At 50.4% G+C, this 25,189-nt stretch overlaps 2 protein-coding genes across 2 annotated transcripts in view; both read left to right on the top strand.

The window, feature by feature from the left end:
* mtor (mechanistic target of rapamycin kinase) overlaps positions 1-11,074 on the top strand; it is a 72,824-nt gene extending 61,750 nt beyond the window's left edge. The window contains exons 39-58 of the mRNA XM_072713367.1: positions 30-215; positions 419-519; positions 1,099-1,195; positions 1,646-1,744; positions 2,141-2,263; positions 2,917-3,099; positions 3,311-3,445; positions 3,845-4,019; positions 5,981-6,116; positions 6,314-6,461; positions 6,865-6,987; positions 7,102-7,184; positions 7,344-7,416; positions 7,638-7,712; positions 7,821-7,956; positions 8,267-8,332; positions 8,434-8,514; positions 9,036-9,116; positions 9,290-9,395; positions 10,782-11,074. Coding sequence (XP_072569468.1) covers positions 30-215; positions 419-519; positions 1,099-1,195; positions 1,646-1,744; positions 2,141-2,263; positions 2,917-3,099; positions 3,311-3,445; positions 3,845-4,019; positions 5,981-6,116; positions 6,314-6,461; positions 6,865-6,987; positions 7,102-7,184; positions 7,344-7,416; positions 7,638-7,712; positions 7,821-7,956; positions 8,267-8,332; positions 8,434-8,514; positions 9,036-9,116; positions 9,290-9,395; positions 10,782-10,797 — 2,223 coding nt within the window. The 3' untranslated portion in view covers positions 10,798-11,074. The remainder of the gene's footprint in view (positions 1-29; positions 216-418; positions 520-1,098; positions 1,196-1,645; positions 1,745-2,140; positions 2,264-2,916; positions 3,100-3,310; positions 3,446-3,844; positions 4,020-5,980; positions 6,117-6,313; positions 6,462-6,864; positions 6,988-7,101; positions 7,185-7,343; positions 7,417-7,637; positions 7,713-7,820; positions 7,957-8,266; positions 8,333-8,433; positions 8,515-9,035; positions 9,117-9,289; positions 9,396-10,781) is intronic.
* Positions 11,075-14,258: 3,184 nt separating this feature from the next.
* On the top strand, positions 14,259-24,337 carry exosc10 (exosome component 10). Its single transcript, XM_023793667.2, has 25 exons — positions 14,259-14,403; positions 14,809-14,945; positions 15,073-15,196; positions 16,037-16,141; positions 16,262-16,427; positions 16,522-16,630; positions 16,721-16,796; positions 17,065-17,175; positions 17,273-17,416; positions 17,573-17,763; positions 18,971-19,127; positions 19,489-19,637; positions 19,938-19,988; positions 20,237-20,348; positions 20,641-20,688; positions 20,974-21,049; positions 21,656-21,759; positions 21,849-21,944; positions 22,053-22,127; positions 22,364-22,469; positions 22,822-22,895; positions 23,139-23,310; positions 23,747-23,811; positions 23,899-23,975; positions 24,063-24,337. The coding sequence occupies exons 1-25, from the start codon at positions 14,284-14,286 to the stop codon at positions 24,091-24,093; spliced, it is 2,676 nt and encodes an 891-aa protein (XP_023649435.2). The 5' UTR covers positions 14,259-14,283; the 3' UTR covers positions 24,094-24,337.
* Positions 24,338-25,189: the final 852 nt, after the last annotated feature.

Genomic DNA, 25,189 nt, shown 5'->3' with positions numbered 1-25,189 from the left:
CGCAGGCCTCACGCGTGTGTCTGCCGCAGGCCTGGCACGCCTGGGCCGTGATGAACTTCGAGGCCGTGCTGCACTACAAGCACCAGAACCAGGGCCGCGACGAGAAGAAGCTGAGACACGCCAGCGGAGCGAGCGGCGCCAGCGACAGCGAGAGCGAGGCCGACAGCGCCGAGCACAGCCCCCTGCCCTCCCCCGGGCAGAAGGCCGTCAACGAGGTAGGGCTCTTCGGCGCGGCCGCTCAGGGCTGCTTGCATTGTTCCATCCTGCTGCCTCAATCCCCTGGAGTACCAGGTGCTGCCGTTTTGGAGCAGGATGATGTTTAATGACCCTGACAACCCTGTGGCCATTGGCGGTGGGGGTATGGGTCACATGGTTGGGGTCACATGATGACCTTCTGCTTTGAACCCCCCACCCCCAGGACCTGTCCAAGACGCTGCTCCTGTACACTGTGCCTGCCGTTCAGGGCTTCTTCCGCTCCATCTCCCTGTCCCGTGGAAACAACCTGCAGGACACCCTGAGGTAAGGAGAGGTTTTAGGGTGGGGGGGGGGGCATTCTGAGCAGCTGCAGAATATCCATCTTTCAGCTGTCAAGATCTCAAACGAAACTATGATTTTTGGATATAGTGTTTTTTTTTTTTAATGCATTAAAAGCCCTCATGAACAGGAATTATGAGAAAATTAACTGCACTCACCTCTAAAGTGGATCTCTTGTGCTTCAAGGGCTGAAGGGCCTGTGTAGGAAGGGTGACCCCTAGTGGCCAGGCATCATGTTGCAAGATTTAGCCTCAAACCCTCAGCTCCGCCCCACCCTGACAGACACCCTCAATGTCTCGCTGTGTGTCCATGCAGAAGCCTTGTAGTCAGTAACATCTTCCCATGATTAGTTCCCCTCAGCGCAGTGCTACACTGACAGGGATGTCTTGGGTGTCCTCCCTTGTATCTAAAACGCTGATAATGGGGACGGAGTGACGCTGATGCCGTTATCCTTCCAAAGGAGGGAGCTGGAGTGTGTATAAGGGTATCACACTAAGGAGAGAGGCAACCACACGCTCTGGGTTACCTACTGCCTGCACTGAGCATGTAACCCTCTCCTCTTAGGGTCCTGACACTGTGGTTTGACTACGGCCACTGGCCCGAGGTGAACGAAGCCCTCGTCGAGGGCATCAAGACCATCCAGATCGACACCTGGCTGCAGGTGAGCACCCTCGCGCTCTCACTCTCTCTCACCTTGTTTCTCACCCCCTCACACTCTATCACTCTCTCCCTCAGTCTCTCACTCTCTCTCTGTCTAGCGCTGTTTCATCTCACGACCTCAAACAATATTTGCATGACACACATATGAAGACTCCTGCCAGAGAATAAAAAATTTAAGAACTACATAAATCTTAGTCTTACTAGTGCCCACTGGCTGCCCCCCCCCCCCCCCACGGCAAAGCTGGGACAGCAGCGTACCCTCCCCCCAAGGGGGACACCCAGGGTGCTGTGGTCCAGGTGTTTGAGGAATTAGCTCATTCTTATAAATACACACTCAGATTTTCCACAGCGTGAGAAAGGGGATATGTAGCCACAGGCTTCTTCAGAGCAGAATACTTTTCCGTGCCGGGAGGCTGAATGTACCGGTTTGTGCCACCCCCCCCCCCCACAGGTGATCCCCCAGCTGATCGCACGTATAGATACCCCCCGCGCCTTGGTGGGCCGTCTCATCCACCAGCTCCTCACCGACATTGGCCGCTACCACCCGCAGGTATGTATGTGCTGTCTGTGTGTGTGTGTGTGACCAGACAGTACTGTCAGTGTCTCAGAGAAGTATGTGTGCATGCACATGCATGTGCGTGTGACCAGACATTGCTCTAAGTATCCCAGATATGCGTGTGTGCGTGTGCGTGCGTGCGTGCACGTGAGTGTGTGTGCGTGCGTGCGTGCGTGCACGTGAGTGTGCGTGCGTGCACGTGTGTGTGTGTGTGTGTGCACGTGTGTGTGTGCGTGCGTGCGTGTGTGTGTGTGTGTGTGCACGTGTGTGTGTGCGTGCGTGCGTGTGTGTGTGTGTGTGTCTGCGCACGTCTCAGTGATTATGTATAGTCCCACCCTGTACTCATTCCGCCTGCCTGCATTGTCTCTCCTACCCCGCATCGCCCCTAAGGCTCTGATCTACCCCCTGACTGTGGCCTCCAAATCGACCACCACAGCGCGTCACAACGCAGCCAACAAGATCCTGAAGAACATGTGCGAGCACTGCAACACGCTGGTGCAGCAGGCCATTATGGTGAGTCACACACACAGGACACTGGCACAGCAGGCCATCTTTTGTTCACAGTGTAACACGCTGGTGCAGCAGGCCATTATGGTGAGTCACACACACAGGACACTGACACAGCAGGCCGTCTTTTGTTCACAGTGTAACACGCTGGTGCAGCAGGCCATTATGGTGAGTCACACACACAGGACACTGACACAGCAGGCCGTCTTTTGTTCACAGTGTAACACGCTGGTGCAGCAGGCCATTATGGTGAGTCACACACACAGGACACTGACACAGCAGGCCGTCTTTTGTTCACAGTGTAACACGCTGGTGCAGCAGGCCATTATGGTGAGTCACACACACAGGACACTGGCACAGCAGGCCACCTTTTGTTCACAGTGTAACACGCTGGTGCAGCAGGCCATTATGGTGAGTCACACACACAGGACACTGGCACAGCAGGCCACCTTTTGTTCACAGTGTAACACGCTGGTACATTATGGTGAGTCACACACACAGGACACTGGCACAGCAGGCCGTCTTTTGTTCACAGTGTAACACGCTGGTGTAGCAGGCCATTATGGTGAGTCACACACACACAGGACACTGGCACAGCAGGCCATGTCTCTCTTCCTTTAGCCTGTCAGACATTCACGTGCTTTGGGCGCCCCCCGTAGGTGAGCGAGGAGCTGATCCGCGTGGCCATCCTCTGGCATGAGATGTGGCACGAGGGCCTGGAGGAGGCGTCTCGCCTTTATTTCGGCGAGCGCAACGTGAAGGGCATGTTTGCTGTGCTGGAGCCGCTGCACGCCATGATGGAGAGGGGTCCCCAGACCCTCAAGGAGACGTCCTTCAACCAGGTACACCCCCCCACTCCAAAGGAGCTGCACAGATTTTGTTGGAAGCTCCCTTTTTCTCCGCTCGATGGTAGAGCCCCACTAGATGTGATGTGTAAGGCACATTTGTGCCACACACAGAAGAAACATGCAAGAAACTGCATATTGTCAAAATGACTGAAACAGCTGTTGAGAGAGGGGGGGCATTTGAGAAGTGTGGGTGTGTCCCCCCCAGGCGTATGGGCGGGACCTGATGGAGGCCCAGGACTGGTGCAGGAAGTACATGCGCTCAGGCAACGTGAAGGACCTAACACAAGCCTGGGACCTCTACTACCATGTGTTCAGGAGGATCTCCAAGCAGCTGCCACAGGTGAGGGTGCCTGTCGGGTACCTGACAGCGCTGGGCTAGGCCACAGCCCATAGGTATGGGGCTCGCTCACAGGTGGGCCTCGCTCACAGGTGGGCCTCACTCATCTCCAAGGCTCACATTTGTTCATTGCCTAATAGCTCCACCTGTATTTTTTTAACCCAGTGATAAGGCTTTGGGAGTAGATGCCAGTTCCATGGAAATTATCAAGGTACTTTTTTCCCCTGAGTCAGGTGGATCCAAGCCCATCTGTGCTGAGATATAACTGTCGTCTTACTTGATATCGGTGCTCTTGCCAAGAAATGCAGAACAATACAACTGGCAGCTGCCCTCAGGCTCATGGGAGACGTATTGGCACTAATACACCGCCCCAACTCCTCCCCCTGTCCCCCCTCACCCCAGCTCACCTCCTTGGAGCTGCAGTACGTCTCCCCCAAGCTGCTGATGTGCCGAGACCTGGAGCTGGCCGTACCCGGCACCTACGACCCCAACCAGGCCATCATCCGCATCCAGTCCATCGCTCCCTCGCTGCAGGTCATCACCTCCAAGCAGCGACCCCGCAAGCTCACCATCATGGGTAAGGAGGTGCTACAGTGGTGCTGAGAAGCTCCTCAGAAGCTCCTGAGGTCTTCAGCATCTGTTTCGATTCAGTAGCTATGTGACTTTTATGCGATGGAATGCTCCCACCGGGAACTGCTGAATCTGCAGTTATCTAACAGCTGACATCTTAATTCACATAAACGGAATATCTAGAATGCAGAGCAAACTGGCCTGATGAGAGTTTGATGGCTGTGGGCTGAGGGCCAGATGCCAGGCGTCCCTCTCAAGATGACAAATGCCAGCTTTGAAGATGATGAAATGATATTTTATGCTTCTAGGCACTGGCAGGTGATCAGGTGCATGTGTCAGAACAGAAGCAAACATCTGGCTGAAAGCTGAAGGTGGTGTTAACGGCACGCTGGCTCAGTCTCTCAGGAGGTGCCAACACCTGTCTTAGTCATCGTTGCTGGCATTCTTTTAAGGGCGGGGCTGCTCTGCTCTGCTCTGCCGCAGTTTCACTGAAGCCATGCTTCTGGGATTGTTGTACATTTGACTAGGCTCCAGTTCTCAGAAAACCTTTGATGTGTAATACTGACAAATAAATCTGTTATCCAGTGAGGGCGTGTAGTGTTCTGCAGTGTAATGTGGTCTGAGCATGGTGCATGGAAGTTCACGATGTGGACAGGAAGCCAGTCTATCAGTAACCGTAAAGCAGGGCAAAGCATCGCAGTGCAGGCTATGTAATCCACCTGAAGCTAATTAGGTTTGGGCCTGGCCAGTACTTGGATGGGAGACCAACTAGGAATGTTGGTTTGCTGCTGGAAGAGGTGTTGGTGTGGCCAAGAGGTTAGTCTATCCTGTGGTCTGTGTGGGTCCCAATGCTCCAGTGCAGTGATGGGGACACTGTAGCCAACAGGTTAGCCCATCCGGTGGTTTGTGTGGGTCCCAATGCCCCAGTGCAGTGATGGGGACACAGTGCTGTAAAAATGGTCTCCTGTAAGCCCCGACTCCCCGGCGCACCAAGGAGAGGGCTCTCCTGTAAGCCCCAACTCTCCGGCGCACCGTGGAGGGGGCTCTCCTGTAAGCCCCGAGTCCCCGGCGCACCAAGGAGAGGGCTCTCCTGTAAGCCCCAACTCTCCGGCGCACCGTGGAGGGGGCTCTCCTGTAAGCCCCGACTCCCCGGCGCACCGTGGAGAGGGCTCTCCTGTAAGCCCCGACTCCCCAGCGCACCGTGGAGGGGGCTCTCCTGTAAGCCCCGACTCCCCGGCGCACCGTGGAGAGGGCTCTCCTGTAAGCCCCGACTCCCCGGCGCACCAAGGAGAGGGCTCTCCTGTAAGCCCCGACTCTCCGGCGCACCGCGGAGGGGGCTCTCCTGTAAGCCCCGAGTCCCCGGCGCACCGCGGAGGGGGCTCTCCTGTAAGCCCCGAGTCCCTGGCGCACCGTGGAGGGGGCTCTCCTGTAAGCCCCGAGTCCCCATCTGCATATAGGTGTCAAATCTCTGCTGAAATGACTGGTGACGAGGCTTCATAACCCACCATGGGTGGGGTTACTGCACGCTGCAGCGTCTGTGTTATGCCCATGGGAGCCCGTAGATGAATCCTGGCAGGTGGATCAGAGTGGGCAGTGAGAGCGTACAGTGACACCCATCACTTAGTGTGAAGCTTCTTTTCGGCTGCACTGGAGGCTAACTGGTGCTTGACATGGCAGGATGTCAGGCTGTGGAATAAAGGACACAAACATGACCAATAGCGGTGTGGAATGCAGCAACGAAGATGGACTTCAGCTTTATAACAGCATTACTGTGGAACAGGAAACTCTGGTGAACATCAGCTGTGTGGTTTATGGTAAAATATGTCTAAGACCTGTGCTGTCATTCAGCATGTTTCCTCAGTGATGCTTTCTTGGTGTCCCCAGTCTGCATGTCGCCACCAGGACACCCCTCTCAGCATGCTTACACTCCCACATAATGCCCCCCCCTCCCCCTTTGGCCCCCTACAGGCAGCAATGGGCACGAGTTCATGTTTCTGCTCAAGGGCCACGAAGACCTGCGGCAGGACGAGAGGGTCATGCAGCTCTTCGGGCTGGTCAACACATTGCTGGCCAACGACCCTGCCTCTCTGCGCAAGAACCTCAGGTGGGACCCGCCGGCTGGCTCCACTCGTGGGCTTCATGTTTGACTGTGGGCTCAATATCAGGTCCATCCCTGGGATTTTACCTGCAACCTCTAGGCTCTCCGTTTTCACTCATTAACCCCCGCTGCCAGTTTGTCACAGAGGCCTGTAGGTAGTTGTTAAAAAAGAGCCCGTCACGCCTCTCTGTGCTCTCCCTCAGCATCCAGCGCTACGCAGTGATCCCACTGTCCACCAACTCGGGCCTGATCGGCTGGGTGCCTCACTGCGACACACTGCACGCCCTGATCAGGGACTACCGGGAGAAGAAGAAGATTCTGCTGAACATCGAGCATCGCATCATGCTGAGGGTACGGGGCCCGAAGGGCAGGACCGATGCATCTGCTGTCCATCGCGGCTGAATGGAAGTTATATGTCAGATCTATAGCAGACTCTCCTCTGTCCAGATATGACTGGATCCTTTAGCGGAACCGCAGGGCCTGTGGGCACAGGCGTTAACGGGGCAGGGTTTATGGCTGTCGCAGGGGTTTGTTAGTAATGCGGTCTGGTGCTATGACTCCGCAACATGGGGGCCCTTGTACAGAATACCTGGGGTCCAGCCTAAAAGCCTGGGCTTCTGTAGCTGGGGCTCAGTCGCATGTCCCTTCAGGGTGTCAGCCTTCAGACTCGTTCCTACCCCCAGTGTTTGAGGCTTTGACGCACCTTCCCTGGGGGTTCTCACCCCGGTCTGGGTACTGTCTCCCCCCCTCACAGATGGCCCCTGACTACGACCACCTGACACTGATGGAGAAGGTGGAGGTGTTCGAGCACGCGGTCAACAACACTGCGGGAGATGACCTGGCCAAGCTGCTGTGGCTTAAGAGTCCAAGCTCAGAGGTCAGGTGGCCATTTTGTCCGTAGGAGAATAACGACAGAGAGAGATCAGCTAACTGATCTGCCGGAGTGCTGGACCCAGCATGTGGATCTGAAAGCCAATTGGTTCTCCTACAGGTTTGGTTTGACCGACGGACCAATTACACACGCTCCCTCGCAGTGATGTCCATGGTGGGTTACATCCTGGGCCTTGGAGATAGGTGAGGACACCAGTAACTCTGTTTTATGCCAATTGGTGATAGATTTTTGATAGAAGGTAGAGCTGAACAGCATGAGTACCCTGACTGCTACACCCCCTAGAGGCCCAAGGTAGGAAGTGCATGGTGGTAATATCTTACATTGAGTCCTTTTGTACTCAGGCACCCATCCAACTTAATGTTGGACCGGCTGAGCGGGAAGATCCTCCACATCGACTTTGGTGATTGTTTCGAGGTAACACTCTGCACCTTGCTGTGAATGGCATAAGGAACATGACTTACCAGCAGAGGTGGGGAGTTCATTCCAGACCAGGAATTTGTTTCACATAACCAGTTGAGAATTTTGTGTCTGTGACTCTTTATACTCAACTGGTTGGTTGAAATAAAATCTTGGTCTGGACTTTTACTCCCTGGACCTGGACTACCAGAGTTACCTGAGCTGTCATTTACTCCCAGGTTGCCATGACCAGGGAGAAATTCCCTGAGAAAATCCCCTTCAGACTCACGAGGATGCTGACGAATGCCATGGAGGTAAGGGACACACGAGTGGGGCTGGAGTGCTGTGTGGGGGTTGGGGGGGCTCGGTAACGGTGGGGTGGAGCCCTCAGGGCACTGCTTGCGTGTGTATGTGTGGATCAGGTGACGGGGCTGGACGGAAACTACCGGATCACATGCCACACGGTGATGGAGGTGCTGCGTGAGCACAGGGACAGCGTCATGGCTGTGCTGGAAGCCTTCGTCTACGACCCTCTGCTCAACTGGAGGCTCATGGACAGTATGTATGCCCCCCCCCCCCCCGGGCCATCCCACCGCCCTAAAGACTCAGATTATAGCTACGGCTCAGGGACGTACTGTTTGCACCTGCCCCTTCAGGTTAGCTTATTTAAATACCCATGTATGAGCTTTAAGGGGCCGTCACATGACCGGCTGTGCGGCATGAGACACAAACCTTGGTATGATTTGCGGGAGGCCTCATTGTACGAGCACAGTGGCCGCTGCTTGACTTGGGGGGAGGGGCCCTATCCGGCACGTACGGACACTGCGCGTCCTCCCTTCGGCTAACGACCCACCCTGCCTGTCCGCAGCGAACACCAAAGGGAACAAGCGCTCCCGCACCAGAACGGACTCGTACAGTGCGGGACAGTCAGTGGGTGAGTCTGCCGCTCGTCACGCTCTGTACACGGTGGTCCGAATGACGGCCGCCCAGACCTGTGCCTCACTCAGCTCACTTCACTCTCCGCTCACCCTGCAGAGGCCCTGGACGGCGTGAACCTCGCAGAGACCGCGCACAAGAAGCCGGGAACCACCGTGCCTGAATCTATTCACTCCTTCAGTGGGTGTCCCCACTGCACACACGCACACATGTACATCTCTGTCTGCTACACCCACAGTACTGAAAACTCAGATCACAGAGATTAAAAGCGTTTGTGCAGCTCAAATGAATGCATGTTGTTAGGCTGATAAATCTGAAGTGGATTTTCAGGATTGTCCTATGTATTAAGTACAGAATGTACTGAAACACAATGACCATGTTCTGAATTAGTGATCATGTTCATTTCTATGTGATTATTTGTTTTATACAGTTTGTACAGTGATTGAACATGATCATAGTATAAAATTTAAACCACAATCATTGTGTATGAAACGTAGATGACAATCGTAAAAATGAACATGGTCTTTGTACTAAACTTAAACCACATTTTTATATGATTGTGATTTAAGTTTTATGAGGCGAGTTCACATACATTTGCTGCCAAGATGATGTGTGGCAATTTTTTGGGGGGGGCACATGTCAGTGAAATAGCCTTTCTGAATGTGTTGTCTAAAATGTCATTGTTGTGGTTGTTATGTCAGTCGGAGACGGCCTTGTCCAGCCAGAAGCCTTGAATAAAAAAGCCATACAGATCATTAACCGAGTCCGAGACAAGCTGACCGGTGAGTTACCATGTGATGCCAGACATCCTGTCAGACATTAAAGTGACTCACTGTAAATGGTGTGCACAGTTAATGAGCGTGGTGATTGGCTGGTCACACCAACCAATCAGATCCAGTTCTTCAGTACAGACAAGTCCGGTTCCTGATCGCGGCATGCATTGTCTCTCTCCCAGGGCGGGACTTTTCTCATGAAGAGACCCTGGATGTGCCCACCCAGGTGGAACTCCTCATCAAACAGGCCACCTCACACGAAAACCTGTGCCAGTGCTACATCGGATGGTCAGTGCCGCCATTTCAAACCCTTTGTGGCACGCAGTTAGTCTGACTGCTTTAGTCCTGTGAGACAAAGTTACGGCTGATTTATACGTCTGTGCTTAATCTATAGCTTGACTGTGTAACTACATGTCGCGGTGACGCAGACTGCAAGAACTGTGATTGGTCTGCTTGATAGCATTAGTTTTTTTTATGGGAGCGAAGAAAGCGTACATCCCAGGTGTACTTATATCGCCGATTGAAAGTGAAGCGATATTTATATCGAGCATTAAATAACCCACCCTGGGGATCATGGCAACCGGGCTACAGATCTCTCCGGACGACGGCGCCAATTTCACTTACCTTCATTAAGTTAATTCGTACTTTATAAGACTAAAAAAATTATAAAAAGTAGTACAGATACTAACTTTAGAAGGGAAAATGCATAAGAATTTATCTACAGGATAAATTCTTAAAAAATATACACAAATATATAAAATAGATACTTATATATTTTTTTTTGTCTATTGAGTGATTCAACAGTTGAATATACCACAAGGCAGAACGATGATAAATGCAACATCCAAAACTGTATCACCTAGCGATTTGGTGATTGTCATTGCTAAGTGACAGAGACACACAAGTGTAAATGCTCACAGCGGCGTAGATCGCGGCGTAGGTCAGGGCGTAGATCGCAGCGTAGGTCAGGGCGTAGATCGCGGCTTAGGTCAGGGCGTAGATCGCGGCTTAGGTCAGGGCGTAGATCAGGGCGTAGATCGCGGCGTAGGTCAGGGCGTAGATCGCGGCGTAGGTCAGGGCGTAGATCGCGGCGTAGGTCAGGGCGTAGGTCAGGGCGTAGATCGCGGCGTAGGTCAGGGCGTAGATCGCGGCGTAGATCGCGGCTTAGGTCAGGGCGTAGATCGCGGCGTAGGTCAGGGCGTAGATCGCGGCGTAGGTCAGGGCGTAGATCGCGGCGTAGGTCAGGGCGTAGATCGCGGCGTAGGTCAGGGCATAGGCTCGATTTAGAAGTATGCATTAGCCTTTACAGTGGCAACTGGGACAAGTTGGTGATGAACAGCCATGATAATCCAGGTAAACTATGTGTGTATAATAATAATTGGCCATTACACAGTAATGAGTACGGGTGCATAGGAATTTGTCTCTTCACTTACCCCATTTTGCTCTTCATTGCTCTGTGGTCACAGCCGAGGGCCAACCATCATGCAGCTTCTCCTGAGGCTGGAGGTTAAAGGCCTTGCTCAAGGGCCTACAGACGTGTTTTGCTAAAGGACTTGGTTATTGTTCGCAGGTACAGCTGCAGAAAGCTGTGATCTCCATCTCGTCGCCCACCCAGCCTGCTGAAGGCAGTCACAAACACATCTGATCGTTGTTTTGTCTGCCCCCCCCCCCCAGGTGCCCCTTTTGGTAGATGCGACCCACCCCCATGTCCTCCCTTTTCTACAGAAGCCCACTTTGTGGCCGGACTCTGCCAAAGGACGGCAAAGCCCTAAGCCGGTGTGACATCGAAAGTGTCCTGCCTTTTATTTGGTAACAAGGTCAAAACGTAAGGGGATCTGGACCGATTAGGATGAGACTGTTTGGTTTAACACAATGTTAATATGATGCACTGTAGATTTCTTTGGCAATAAGCAGTGGAAAAAAATAAATGTTGTTTTCTGTGTCAAATAAAAATATATTGAAAAATGTCTAAGGTTACTGTGGTTTCATTCACCTTATTAGTGGGCTGTGATGTTGATGCATCTGTGACATTTACATTTGCATTCTCTTCTATTTATTATTTGCTTTTGTTCAAAATGACGTACATACTGTATGAGGCAAATAGCACATTGCAAACACATGGTGCCTCTGTGAGCATTTCAAGGCTGGGATTGACTGCAGTTCAAGGACTAAAGGGTGTCAAGATGCTTATTCTACTTTAACTAACATTTTTAATTATTTGGGTACAAATTCTTAGGCAAATATGAACAGAGGGTCTAGGAGGACAGACATTTATCACTGGGTATGATTCCAGCAGGAAGAGATTTTTTCGCTAGAATAATGTTTATTAAATTAAAATATTTAGTTTCTCTGGGCTGTTGTAATGGCAATAAAAACCAGCTGTACAAACAGCCACTGTTAATTAGCTTCAGTGAGAAATAACATGAATCCTCAGGAAACTCAGGGATACGTCACTGATGGCATGTGACATGAAAGTGAGCAAAGGGTCTGTTTTTATAATAAAATCAATCACTCGTTGCTGAAATGTGATAGTGAAGTCTGTCCTTTCGAGTAAGCCCTTATTCATTTCTTTGATTAACTTTAAACAAGTAACTATCCATCTACTTAAAATTAACTGCTTAACCAGTCCAGTGATTTATGATTTTCATTGGAATCCAAACCCAAGCAATGAACAGGACAGATTTATGAACAGACCGTATTCATTAAAAAATTACCTATTCGTGGAAGGTAATATTAAGAGAAACAATGTTTCAATGTAATTTAATCTTAATTATGTCAAGACATTTGGCCTGAAACCATCTGTATGCTTATTAAAATATTCTTAATGTAAATTTTAATTAAAACAAAATCATAAATCATTACAATAATTTGCATATTCCCTAAAATTGCACATTAATCTATACTCAATTTCTGTCAGACTTGCCTTTTTGAAAAAAGAAAAACATTATGCAGCTGTAATTTAAAAATGCTGCTGCTAGAATTTAAACAAATACAAAAAAACAACTTTTAATCACTGCACTGGCTCTCAGTTACTTTTAGTGACTTGCTTGTGGCTGCTGATGATGGCTGCGTGTCCCTGCTAGTTCTGCTAGGTCTATGTGCAGCATTTTAATACTTTTGACTGAGATGTTATTGGCAAATGAGAGTCTTTGGTTGGTGTTAAAGGACAGGCACTGCACTGGTTCCCCTCATATCAAAATGACTGTCACCAGTTCGTTTGAACAATGAATCCTCCAAACTGTGGTATGGTGTTCTGCAAGGTTCTGTTCTGGGTCCACTACTGTTCACCTTACATATGCTGACCCTTGGGGATATCATTAGAAAACACAGAATGTGTTTTCATCATTAAGCAGACCGCACACAGCTGTACACATCTGTTAAAACAGATGAGATGTCACAGCTGTCAAAGACTGAGGGATGCTTGGCTGAAGTTAAGCTGGATGGCCAGTAACGTCCTTCTGTTAAATGCTGAGAGAACAGAGCTGTTACTACTGGGCCCTAGACCAGCCCCAGGTGTTGAGACCACAAAGCTTGACAGCTGTCTAGTCAATGCAAGCACAGTGGACTTAAGGATGCAGAAATGTTAGTACACAATTTTATAACCTCTAGACTGGACTATTACAACACCCTATTGGTTGGGTGTGCCTCTGCATCATTACATAAAGTCCAGTTGGTGCAGAATGTTGCAGCAAAAGTCCTAACAAGGACTTGGAATCATGCGCATATCAGTCCTGTACTGGCTTCACTCTCCTGGCTCCCAGTTAGGTCTCGTATCGACTACAAGGTGCTACTGCTTACCTATAAGGCACTGAATGGTCTCAGCAAAGCAGTCTACTGGTTCCAGAACCCCCCCCCCCCGTTTGCTTCACTCTGAATGGGTATGCTACCTGGCGGTGCCTGGAGTGTCACAATCGCCATTTATTTGCAGAACATTCTGTTACAGGGCTCCAATGTTATGGAATAGTCTACCAGCAAATGTCTGAGATTCACACTCACGATATTTAAGTCAAGGCTAAACACCCCCCCCCCCCCCCAGTGCTGTCACTCTGGCTTCACGTCCCCCATGTGCTGTTGGAGTGCTGGTGCTCAGGGATTCCTCGTGCCTGTGCCCCCCCACATCTCCCACCTAGTAAAGCTTCCATAGTTAATTAGACCTGCTGGAGCCTCCTTATCGCTATACTACATAATACTGTATATAATTCCATCTACTTGTTCTTCTTAGTTTTATTAATGCATTGTTCAGTTCTGTCTTGGAGCACCTGATGGTGGCCAGTTCCCTCCCTGCCCCCCCAGCCTGACCACACACCTGCTTGCTGCTGGATGACATCATCACTCCATCCCACTGAAGGAAGCAGCCTGTCCTAACATCAGCTTCCATAATTACACTGAACCTTCCATATTTATATCTGGACTATACACAGTGTTACTTAATAAACTGGGACTTTGCTATTTTGTACTCCCTCTGCTGCCCCCTGGAGGATGGGCTCCCCCTCTGAGTCTGGTTCCTCCCAAGGTTTCTTCCTTCTAGGGAGTTGTTCCTTGCCACTGTCACCTCTGGCTTGCTTTGGGCAGGGACAATGTAAAGAGCTTTGAGACAATGTAAAGTTGTGAAAATGCACTTTTGCTTTTAACATACTTTTTTCAGCATAAAAAGCTCCAAATGGCCTGGGCCAAAAGTGTATCACTGACAGGTTGAAAGAATACAAACCAAGAAGGTGTTTTATTTCCTTGGGATCAGCTTGTTGTGTCTAAAGCCAAAAGTAAAATGGTGAAATACTCACACCTCTGGGACCAGGGTTTGAGTCTCTGACATGCCTGCATGTGTGTGGAGTTGGCATGTTCCAACTGTGTCATTGTGGGGTTTCCTCTGGGTTCTGTGGCTTCTCACACAGTCCAAAAACATGCTGAGGTTAATCTGAATTGATAATCCATCCTGGGCTTTCACCCACCTTTTCTATGTTGATTTTTCAATAGCAAAACAAATCTTACATTCATTGGAAAAGATTAAGCTGAAAATGTACACATACAAAAAAATTAGACATAAAATTATATATATATATACACATATGGCCATTTTTTATTTGTCAGGCAAACTGCAGCATCTGACGCATGCGCACCGCCCTCCATGCGCTGCGTTCTGAGAATCTCGCGTATCGCGTTGTTACAAAGTCCCGTAATGGCGGCGTCTAGGGGGATGGAGACTGAAGGAAGCAACGCCGTGTTATCGGCGCAGGAGTTGGATAAAGACAATGTCAGCATGTTTCCGGGTTTTAAGGACGCAGACGCTTTTGTGAAGGTTCGTTGCGTTAGTAGACCTTTCTTTGGTGTGAGTGTAATCCGTGGTGCGTCGGTTTACGCCAGTAGCCCCAGTGCTGAGCAGCGTGCTCCTGCTGACGGCATGTACTCGCAGCCCGTGTACAGCTGGTCAGCGTGGCGTTTGGGCTTTTATTATGATAATTAATTAAGGAAAACTGAGAAATTGCCATGAGCGGTAGTGCCCATTGAATTTCCCCCTCGGAACAAATAATGTATGTCTGAATACCTGATTTGAAAACGGTGGTATTGTGTATAATTATATTGCTGTCATTCAGTCTAATTATATAGATTTTTAAATTTTGTGCAATGTTGTATTTGACTATATTGAATACTTTACGCGCGTAAAGGGTAGGGTACGAGTGACCGTGTTTCTCTGCGTCCTCAGCATGGACTGGGAACAGTGGTTTCTGTCACGAAGGCGTCTTCCAACCTTCCCCAATCTGGCGATGAATATGACCTCTACCGCAGCTTTCCTGGTTTCCGGAGCTTCTGTGAAGCTCAGGGGGACAGGCTCCTGCAATGGTGAGTCTGAGCAGACCTCCTCTGGGCCGGCTGGGTGCGATGGTGTTCTCTGATGGGTATAGATCCCTTATAGCTGAGAGGTTAAGCTCTGATGCTATACAATGCACATAAACTGCTTGGTTTTCAGCATGAGTCAGCTGATGCGACATCACGGCTGCAGACCACTCACACGCGACCAGAACAGACTGACAGGCCTGGAGGAGAGCTTTGACCTAGTTGTGGATTCCAATGATGTTATACTTGAAAGAGTGGTATGTAAACTGCTGATATGATGAATATGGACAGCGTAGAGTTTATATGCTCTGTCTGTGTAAATTTGGTGTGTCTTGTATGTGAGTAGTGTGGGCATTTCGATGGACTGTCATCCTGTCCAGGACATCTGAGAAGGGTCTGGCTGCAGAACACTGGGCGACCTCCAGTAGGAGGGTTTCCACATCAGGGCCGGACACGACACTGCTGAGGAGAACTCAGGAGAACTCAGGAGAACTCAGCAGGCTGAACACGTAGATAGATAGCACTTTGTTTGCTTTAAATTTATGAAGACAGATATTTCTCCTAATATCTTAAAATACACAGAGGTGAGAATTTTACACCAAAACGGCAAATCCGTTCCTGTAGATTTAAATGACATTAACATCCGTTCCCAATGTTGCACTAACATCACCGAAATAGGAGATACATATTTTAAAAGAGACTATTAATGTCAGTTCCTGATGTTACAGTAACGTCATATCCAGTGCTGTTGTGTTTGTATAACGTTGTGGAGGTCGTGTGATTTTTGACACCACAGTGGACGTCGCCCACTGTTCTGCAGCCAGATCCGCTTGGGACATCCTCTCCCTCAAGCTCTGTGCTTCCTGGAGTAGATCGCACCAGTGACCCAATACTGGATAAGCAATGGAAGATTGGTGGACACTAAATAGAAATGGAGTGATTTTGCAAATGTAAAAAAGCATTGATTGAGAAACGTGTCTATTTTGCTCTGCCAGTGCAGTGATTAAAAGTTGTTTTTTTGTATTTTGTCCAGAGGCTCCGTAGCCATCATGGCACCTGCTGTGTCATTAATCTCTGCTGGGCATTTCCCCCCTCAGGGCATCCTGCTGGATGAGGCCTCGGGGCTGAACCGCAGCCAGCAGCCCGTCATGCCCGTGGGCTTCCAGCCGCCCAAGACGGTTGTGTCCAGCTGGAACCGCAAAGTAAGCCCAGACTTTTCATCCCCCAGGAAGCTCATATGTAATCGGCGTATGTGGGGCTCTGGGTCGAGCTGCAGTCGCAGCCTCAGAGTCTGACTCAGGCCTGGCATGACTCATCTCCAGGGGCGGGACCCAGCCCGGAAATCTGCCAGTGAGACCTTCCGGCTGCTGCAGGCCAAGAACATCCCAAGGCCACAGCTCAAGTTCCAGGAGAAGGTGGACAACAACAACACGCCATTTGTCTCCAAGATCTTCATCAAGCCCAATGCCATGAAGCCCCTCCCATCCTGTATGCTCAGCCTGTCTCCTTGTCTCTTTTGTTAATTTTGTCTTGACTCCAAAATACAGAATCTGCATTTTTGTTTGTTGTAATCCTTACTCAGATTTCAGTAACAAGCGCTCGCGGAAGGAGAGGCCGGAGGATCTGGACATCCCCGCAGCCTTGGCTGACTTTGTGCACCAGCAGAGGACGCAGGAGGACATGGATGACATGTAGGGGCTCCGCAACAGGTCTCTGAGGCTGCCTGCTCTCCCAGTGCATCACTGACGCTTGTTGCCATGGCATCTCCTCTCCTCCCACAGGTTCGCCCACCCCTATCAGCATGAGCTGGACCACCTGTCGATGCCAGAGAGCTTCGTGTCTAAACCTGAGCCACAGGTTGGTTGGCTCGGATTCTTAATCATTTATTATCAATCTTGTTTTCCAATCAGTACTGTTTGTTTCTATAAATAGTCCTTTTTCTGAGAATTGGTCACAGTAATTATCCTTGTAGGCGTTTAACCTTTATTCTTTTGAGTTTATTTTTATAAGATATGCTTACAAATAGCTGAAATAACTGCATAACACACAAAGAACTGTAGAGAACCTTAAACCGGTCTCTGGGTGCGATGCGTAGCAGTTCAGCAGCGTTACCTGCGTGTTGCAGATGTTCAAACCCATCTCTGAGACCAGCTGCAAGTTCATTGACACCCTGGAGGACCTGGTGGCTCTGAACGAGAGGCTGGCTAAAACGTCGGAGTTTGCTGTGGATCTTGAGGTGTGTGACCACTGGGAGGCACCGTGGGGGTAGGGTAGGGTGGGCTCTTTAATGTCAGGGGGTCCCAGTGGTTTGCTGACTGTCTCTTCTCCTCCAGCATCATTCCTACCGAAGTTTCCTTGGCCTTACGTGCCTGATGCAGATTTCGACGCGGGATGAGGATTACATCATCGACACGCTTGAGCTGCGCAGCGAAATGTACATCCTCAACGAGACGTTCACCGATCCCTCCATCGTCAAGGTTGTCACTGCGGATGTTTACGTTTCCGCCGCTTGGTTCGCTGCCAAACTCTCGTTAGTGTGTTTGATGTGCCATTATCCTGGTGATGCTGTGGGTTCCTGTGCTAAGGGGGGGTAGCGTAGGACGTTGGTCATTGACTTTCCCTCTGCCCCCTAGGTGTTCCACGGCGCAGACTCGGACGTCGAGTGGCTGCAGAGGGACTTCGGCCTGTACGTGGTGCAGCTGTTCGACACTCACCAGGCAGCCCGTGCCGCCAGCCTGGGCCGGCACTCTCTGGACCACCTGCTTAAGACCTACTGCGATGTGAGCTCGGACAAGCGCTACCAGCTTGCAGACTGGAGGATCAGGTAATCCCGTCATGGCCGTTACCCTCCAAGATGTGCGGCGTCCAATGAACAGTGACACGTGGTATGTTTTACTTAGTCATATGTCTGTTAAATGACTGAATCTTATGCATTGGAAAAAAGTAAGCTTTGAAACCTGGATTACAATGTTGTCAGTCACAAACCGGTTTGCCAAGCTCTTTGGTTTACAATAAAGCAGGTGTCGCTTTAAATATGATAATGCCCAACATGCTTTGAGGCATGTCTGCCAAATGAGGGAAGAGGCATCATTTTAGGGACACTGGTGGCTGGTTTGGGTTGCTGCCATTGTTCTCCTCTAAGCTGGCGGGTCAGAGAGCGATGTGATTATTTACAAGAGGACAGAGAGGGCACCTGTCAGGGCTTTTGTGTGTCGTTCAGCTCTTTCTGTCTGCCGGTTTAAATATTTTGCTGTCCACTCCCAGGATGACAAGTTCTGCTTTAAAAAATACTTCATGTTTTTAGTGTGTCTGCGGCAGGTGTTATGGAAATGCTCACTGTGTCGCACCCAGTACAGACAGCCATGAAAAATAGGCGATCGAGATAATAATACAGTGAAAGCAAGTAGCACTTTGACATTACAACTGACATGAAGTGGAGCGTTATTTCTGTATTTAGCCTTTGCTGGTACTGGCTGCTTGGGGCTGTATCTGTCCTCAGCAGCCGGCGCTCCAGTTTACTGGGGTTTTGGGTAGTTTTTGCTGTGCTTGTTAGATGATATGGGGGTGAGGGAGACACTAGGCAGGGAACAGCTCAGGATGGGGCACCAACCATCACAGGGCACACACACGCCGGGCACTCACACACACACACGCCGGGCACTCACACACACACACGCCGGGCACTCACACACACACACACGCCGGGCACTCACACACACACACGCCGGGCACTCACACACACACACGCCGGGCACCTATGGGGGGGGGAACCTGAGTAACTGGAGGAAACCCTACACTGACCATGCAAACCCACCATGACAGACTCGAACCCTGGTCCCAGGGCTGTGAGGCAACAGTGCAAGCCACTGCTCCACTATGGCGCCCCTCTTTGGAGACAAATGAATCGGAGGATGCATTGCTGTGGTATCCATAGTTACCAGATGGTTTTGGTGTTGCCTTGGGAATTGGACCTCTGGCAGCACCTGTGCCGCCCTGAGGCAGATGACGGCCGCCGTGTGTGTGTCCTGCAGGCCCCTCCCGGTGGAGATGTTCCAGTACGCCCGCGCTGACACACACTACTTGCTGTACATCTACGACCGGATGAGGGCCGACCTCTTCGAGGCGGCGAACGGGCAGCACAGCCTCGTACAGTCCGTGTGGCTCAGGAGCAGGGACCTCTCTCTGAAGGTACCGTGGGCCTCCTGGGGGCTTCGGGGGCCTCCTGGGGGCTTCGGGGGCCTCCTGGGGGCTTCGGACGCCTCCTGCGGCACATCCGCTTCTCCCTGCGCCTTTACAGTCAGTGAGCTGGCCTGGCCCCAGCGACCAAAAGCAGCCACAGACACAGCAGAGGAGCAGCAGTCGCACCTCTGCTCATCCATTCGTTGAGCTGTACCTGTCCAACACATTTCTATTCTGACCCATCTAGTTAAGCTGGTTATCTTCTCGGTGCACTTACTGTTAGGATCGTCCATATAGTTTACAGTAGGGGGTCCAGAGCTGGATGTGATGAATGCCGTTAAACACGTCACACGCATGTGCCCCTGAACAGGTGTACGTAAAGCCCCTGTTCACAGAACACTCGTACATGGAGGTTTACCGCAAGCAGAAGAGGACGTTCAACACTCAGCAGCTGACAGCCTTCAGGCTGCTGTACGCCTGGAGAGACAGGCTGGGCAGGCAGGAGGATGAGAGCACGGGGTAAGGGGGCGGGGCAGCCGCATGCCGACTTCCTGCCGTATATGCTCTAATAAATGTGCATGCGTGAATATGAGGACCAAGGGACATTGAAGAAATCCATCTCATACCACTAGTGTGTGCCATTTTTCCAGTTATTCCAAAGTACTGCTACCCAACTGCTCTGTTTGAAATGTGTCTTTATATCATGACTCTGCGTAATACCTGATGGGCTGTGGTTCTGTGCTTGCCGCCATAGGGCCAGCATGTTTGTGGTGGCTATTAGCGATGTGCATCATGTTGACTTGCTTGTTCCTTTTTCAGGTATATCCTGCCCACCCACATGATGATTAAGATTTCTGAAGAGCTGCCAAAGTAAGTCGTCGCTTAAACCTCGAAGCGTGTTAACCTGTGCAGACTGTGGTTTGATTGTCCCCCTCCTTTGCTGTGGATGCTACACAGGCCTGTTCACCATCTTACTGGTCGGTTTAGGTCACCTGACATGTGGCAATAAAATACTGAGTGTGTCCATAAGGTCGTGGGCCGTGAAACGTGAGGAGACCTGGATGGTCATGCTGGGCGTCCTGCTAGCACTGGCGCTAACTGCCCTTTCCTCGCTGCAGGATGCCCCAGGGCGTCGCCGCTTGCTGTAACCCAGTGCCTCCGCTGGTGCTGCAGCAGATCAATGAGCTCCACCTGCTGGTGCAGCAGGCTCGCGACATGCCCCTGCTTAAGGTGAGCAGCTGTACGGTTTATGCCGGTCTAGCTGACATTTATCGCTCCTCAGAGGCTCAGCTTTGGTGCTTTTGCTTGAAGAGTAGCAGCGCTGTTCCGTAAAACCTCAGCCACCGCACAGCCTCTTTCCGAATGGAGCACGAGTCTGCAGGCTCTGAGAATCTCCATAAATAACTTGACTTGAATTGCAGAACGATGATACATGCTCATCTCTCGTACTGCCGCAAAGCTGTTGGTCCAGTCTGACTCTGTTCCTGTCTCTTCATCGGTTTTTGGATCGCTCTCTAAACAGGCTGAAGTCTTGGCAGAAAAGAAGAAAGGATTTACCCCTAAAAGAAAGGTGTGTCTGGGTGCCGTGTCTGGGTGCCGTGTCTGGGTGCCGTGTCTGGGTGCCGTGTCTGGGTGCCGTGTCTGGGTGCCGTGTCTGGGTGCCGTGTCTGGGTGCCGTGTCTGGGTGCCGTGTCTGGGTGCCGTGTCTGGGTGCCGTGTCTGGGTGCCGTGTCTGGGTGCCGTGTCTGGGTGCCGTGTCTGGGTGCCGTGTCTGGTTCGTGTGAAGTCAGATTTTTGGGACGCTGCTTGTCTGCTTGCGTGTGTGTAACGTGCCGCATGACGGTTTTTCCGGTAGGCGGAGGTCTCCTTGTTCGGACCCCATGATGCTTCTCGTGTCTCTGAAAGTGGCGTCCCTGAATCCCCCAGTCCCGGTGAGGCGCTGACTGGCAGCCATGTCGATTTCATTGTATTTTGGTCTAGGGGTTACTGACTAGAGCAGTGTTTCTCAAGCTGGTCCTCGGGGGGCCTCCAGTTTGGACTGACCCACAGACTGGGCTGAGATCCTGCTCTAGCGGCTCTCACACGGAGGGCTGGACGTCCCTCCGAGTGGCGGGATGATGGTTTAATCCCAATGAGCTTCTGGGTGTTAAGATGCTGACCTGCCTTGACGATGCTTGGCCAGTCTGATGAAACCTAAGGAGAAAATGTATTTTTAGAGGAGCCCATTTTATATTACAGTGAGGGTAGCACTGTAGGGAGGGTAGCACTGTAGGGAGGGTAGCACTGTAGGGAGGGTAGCACTGTAGGGAGGGTAGCACTGTAGGGAGGGCAGCACTGTAGGGAGGGCAGCACTGTAGGGAGGGCAGCACTGTAAGGAGGGCAGCACTGTAGGGAGGGCAGCACTGTAGGGAGGGCAGCACTGTAGGGAGGGTAGCACTGTAGGGAGGGTAGCACTGTAGGGAGGGTAGCACTGTAGGGTTGCCCTTCTGGCTGGCAGAGGGAATAGAGCGATTATGCCTTAATGCTCCTTTCTTCAGGGGTTGAGGAAAAGCGAGGCGTGCTCTTCTCAGAGGACGACAACACAGGGGACACAGAAGCTATCAGTCACCTCTCGGCCTCCGCCAAAATCACGCTCTTTGCGGTAAGATCCGTTTGGTTCCTAAAGGCTCAGGGTGCTGATGGTGCTCTTCCTGACACTTGCTGTCTGCTCTTGACCTGCTTCGGAAAAAGGATCCTGACTCGCACAAAGAAGGCGGGGACTCCTTCACCGTGGCGCAGCAGAAAGCGTGCCGCATCATGGAATCCTTCCAGAACCCTTTCAGGATGGTATGAGGCCAGCCCGTCTCTCGCTCGCTGCTTAGGTTGCGTTCTACAGTAGCAGCATCTTCTCATTTTCCCATCCTGACATTTGGTTTGTGCATGTCTATGTTTCAGTACTTGCCCTCAAAGGATAATAATATACACATCTCCAAAACAGCGAAATACGATCCAACATCAAAAGTCTACGAGGTATGTGGTGGTTTTACTTTAAGGCTAAATTAGCCTTTATGCTGCCCCCCCATTTTAAATATGCATGGAGCCTGAGGCTGTGCTGCAGTGCGGGCAGCAGGTGGCGTAGCGGCTAAGAATCTGGGTGTGTGTCCCAGGCAGGACACGGCTGTTGCGTGCGCAGTCTGGGCCTGTATGCGCATGCAGACAGGGCTGTGCATGGTACCTGACAGTGAAGTCTGTGTTTCTATCATCAGATCAGTAACAGGTGGAAGCTGCAGAGCATGGAGCAGCAGAAGAAGGAGGCGGAGGCTCAGCGGGAAGCCCGGGTCCGGGCCAAGGAGGCGGCCAGGAAGGCGGCGGGTGCGAGCCGCTCCCTGATAGCTAGCGAGGCCCCATTCTCTCTCTCATCATATCTGTTATAATGTCGCCTTCCTTCCCCACCTATTTCAAAGCAAATGTCATTTACAGTATCTCCATTTCTGCTCTTCGTCGTATTTCAGTCCATAGTACTGCTTACTGTGCCCACGACTGACAGGAGGCGCTGTTAAAGGCCTGAGGAGGGTCCCTTTGGGCTCCTGTAGTCTGTGTACAGGACCCTGCCAGTGCCTGCCTGCAGATCACTGCTCCCTGTACTAAGATTCAGGCTTCAGCTGCTGTACTGTAGTGTTTGTTGTCCCTGTGGTCTTTAAAGCATCGTGTTTTTCACGTTCAGAAGAAAAGCAGAAGGTGGAGCAGGATTATCAGGCTTCACTCAAGGACGTGAAGACCGTCCGGCAGCAGGCCCAGGTCAGAGGGGGGCCGTGCGCTGTAACGTACACACACACACACGCACACACATAGGCACACACACACAGGCACACACTCTCACACACACACACACACACACACATACACACTCGTGTTTCTGAAGGATGCATGCAATTGTAGCAGCATCGCCACAAACAACATCCTTAAACTGATAAGTATGTTAATGGTTGTAGATCTCAGGAATCTTATGATCCTCTTTTGTCTTTTGATCTTTGTTGACAGATGGCAGCCAATCAGGGAGCAAAGAAGCGAGAAGGTGACAGAGACGACCTTCCTGAAAAGCCCCCCAAAGCCAAGAAGAAAGCCGCGAAGCCAGCCCCCCCGGACTCTGCCCCGCCTGTTGGCACCTTCAAGCCATACGACTACAGTCAGGCACAGCTGAAGGTTTTCAGTGGTACGTCAGTCATCCACAATGCCCCCCCCCACTGTGGCATTTTGTGTATCCTGGCTACAGTCACCCATTGGAGTGTCAGGATTTCTTCCAGTTAATTCCTTGATGAAGCTTTTGACAGAAATACGCAGAATTTTCAAATCGCACCAAACATATTTTGATGTCACACACTAGTAAATCTAATGCGAGTTACTTTCATCTGAATGAGAATCTATGGGGAGCCTGTATGAGAGATTCACCTCCTTAAGGTCATTGACTTCAAAAACAACTGGGTGCTCAGAAATATGTAGGTTTTATATTATTCATTTTAATCTCAGTTAAGGCTAAACAGAATCTGAGCCGGACGAGGGCTGAATTGGGCCTTTCAGGATTTCTGTTTACAATTTGTCATTTACTGGGTGTTTTCATCTCACGTTAACCTGATTTATTTTACCTCAAGGTGGGAAAACAAAAGAGGGAACACAGTTTGATCCCAACAGACACGCTGAGGGCCCCGGTCGGAAGGTATTTCAGGCTTCATATGTCACAGTTTAATTACCTGAGCATTTTAACGAAAGCACCAATAAAATCCCTTTATTGTTCCTTCTGTAGAAAACATCAAAATCGCAAAAAATCAAGCCTTCAGCGGGAAACAAGAGCATGTCTTATTTATCAGGAAAATCTGAGAGGTGACAGCATAACGTTCTCTGAAAACGATCAGTGTTTAAGGCTGTTTGATCCCATTCATTGAAACGTTCCTGTTTTTTCCACCCTAGGGGATTCAGGCATAACTGGCCTAAAAGATGAAGCTCTTCACTGGATGTCTGATCAGTTGCCATCAACTCCACTATCAAAGACAATTACTGGACACTTGAGCCTGGTTGTGCAGTTTTTTTATTCTCTAAGTTACATTTTCCATCGCAGATGTTTAAGGGAAGTTTCCAGCAATCGCCTAATAGTTTAACTGTAAGCTTATTTTAAATGTTTTAATCCTTTCTTTTTAGTTATTGGCCCCTTTACACACTTGCCAATAAACATCATTTTGCTGGTATGTCCTGTTTTTGTCCTTTACCTGAAAGCCATTGCATGATTCATGCATAACTGATGGGCACAGCAGCACCCATCCTCGAGATAATCGCTTGGCGAAGTTTCCCCGCATTCATTTGGAAGTGCAGGTGCCGACACCCTTTAGGTTGGCAGCGGCGCAGGGAAAGCGACGCCGGGGGCGTGCGAGAGCCGTCACTATGATGTGATTTGTGGCGGATGTAAGATGGACCCTGAGAGATGTTCCAGAGACACCTTACCGCTTAGCAAGGGGCTTCAGCATCTCGTCTTGTCTGTTTTGTGTAAGAGCAACATAGTGTGATGTTAATTATCTTGCAATCGCTGAGACACCTTTTATGAGTATTTCTCCAAAAAGACTGTTGTTAGCTGTTGATAGCTACCAATGGTACAAAAACGTGGTACAAATGCTACAAAACAATGGTAAAAAGAACTTCAGTAAAATCTATTGGCTGTTCCAGCTTCCGGCGCCATGAGCAGCTCACTAACGCTCTCTCACTAAAAGGTATAACAAAAATCACATTTATCTATGCAGATGTTTTCACAGCTTTGTGAGCAAATGACGTTGTTTCCCTATGAATGGAAATCTAAGGTCAGCGGCAGGTATTTGCAGTGCGGGGGGGGGGGGCGGTTATGCATTACTACTGACAGGAAACAAGCGACTGTAAATCAGTATTGAATAGATACAAAATCCAAGCGTAAGTTATAAAGGGCCAGTGGAAGAAATCCGGGCTACCTGCGGTCTTGGAGAAGACGATGCGTAAATTAAAAGTTAGAAACTCCACTGTTTAAATACCAGATGTGAGTCATAGTGACGGTGTAGCTTCAGTTTAATGGGGTT

This window comes from Paramormyrops kingsleyae, chromosome 6 (genome assembly GCF_048594095.1).
Source record: "Paramormyrops kingsleyae isolate MSU_618 chromosome 6, PKINGS_0.4, whole genome shotgun sequence".
NCBI lineage: Eukaryota > Metazoa > Chordata > Actinopteri > Osteoglossiformes > Mormyridae > Paramormyrops > Paramormyrops kingsleyae.
The sequence above is the reverse complement of the archived record's forward strand: the minus strand, read 5'-3'. Positions and strand labels throughout refer to the sequence as shown.

What these genes read in the sequence shown, in the direction of transcription:
- exosc10 (XM_023793667.2), top strand. Translation starts at nt 14,284, where the DNA reads ATGGCGGCGTCTAGGGGGATGGAGACTGAAGGAAGCAACGCCGTGTTA. An exon ending in ATTTCTGAAGAGCTGCCAAA is followed by an intron (nt 19,989 to 20,236) that starts GTAAGTCGTCGC and finishes TCCTCGCTGCAG; the next exon opens with GATGCCCCAGGGCGTCGCCG. An exon ending in ACAGCTGAAGGTTTTCAGTG is followed by an intron (nt 23,311 to 23,746) that starts GTACGTCAGTCA and finishes TTTTACCTCAAG; the next exon opens with GTGGGAAAACAAAAGAGGGA.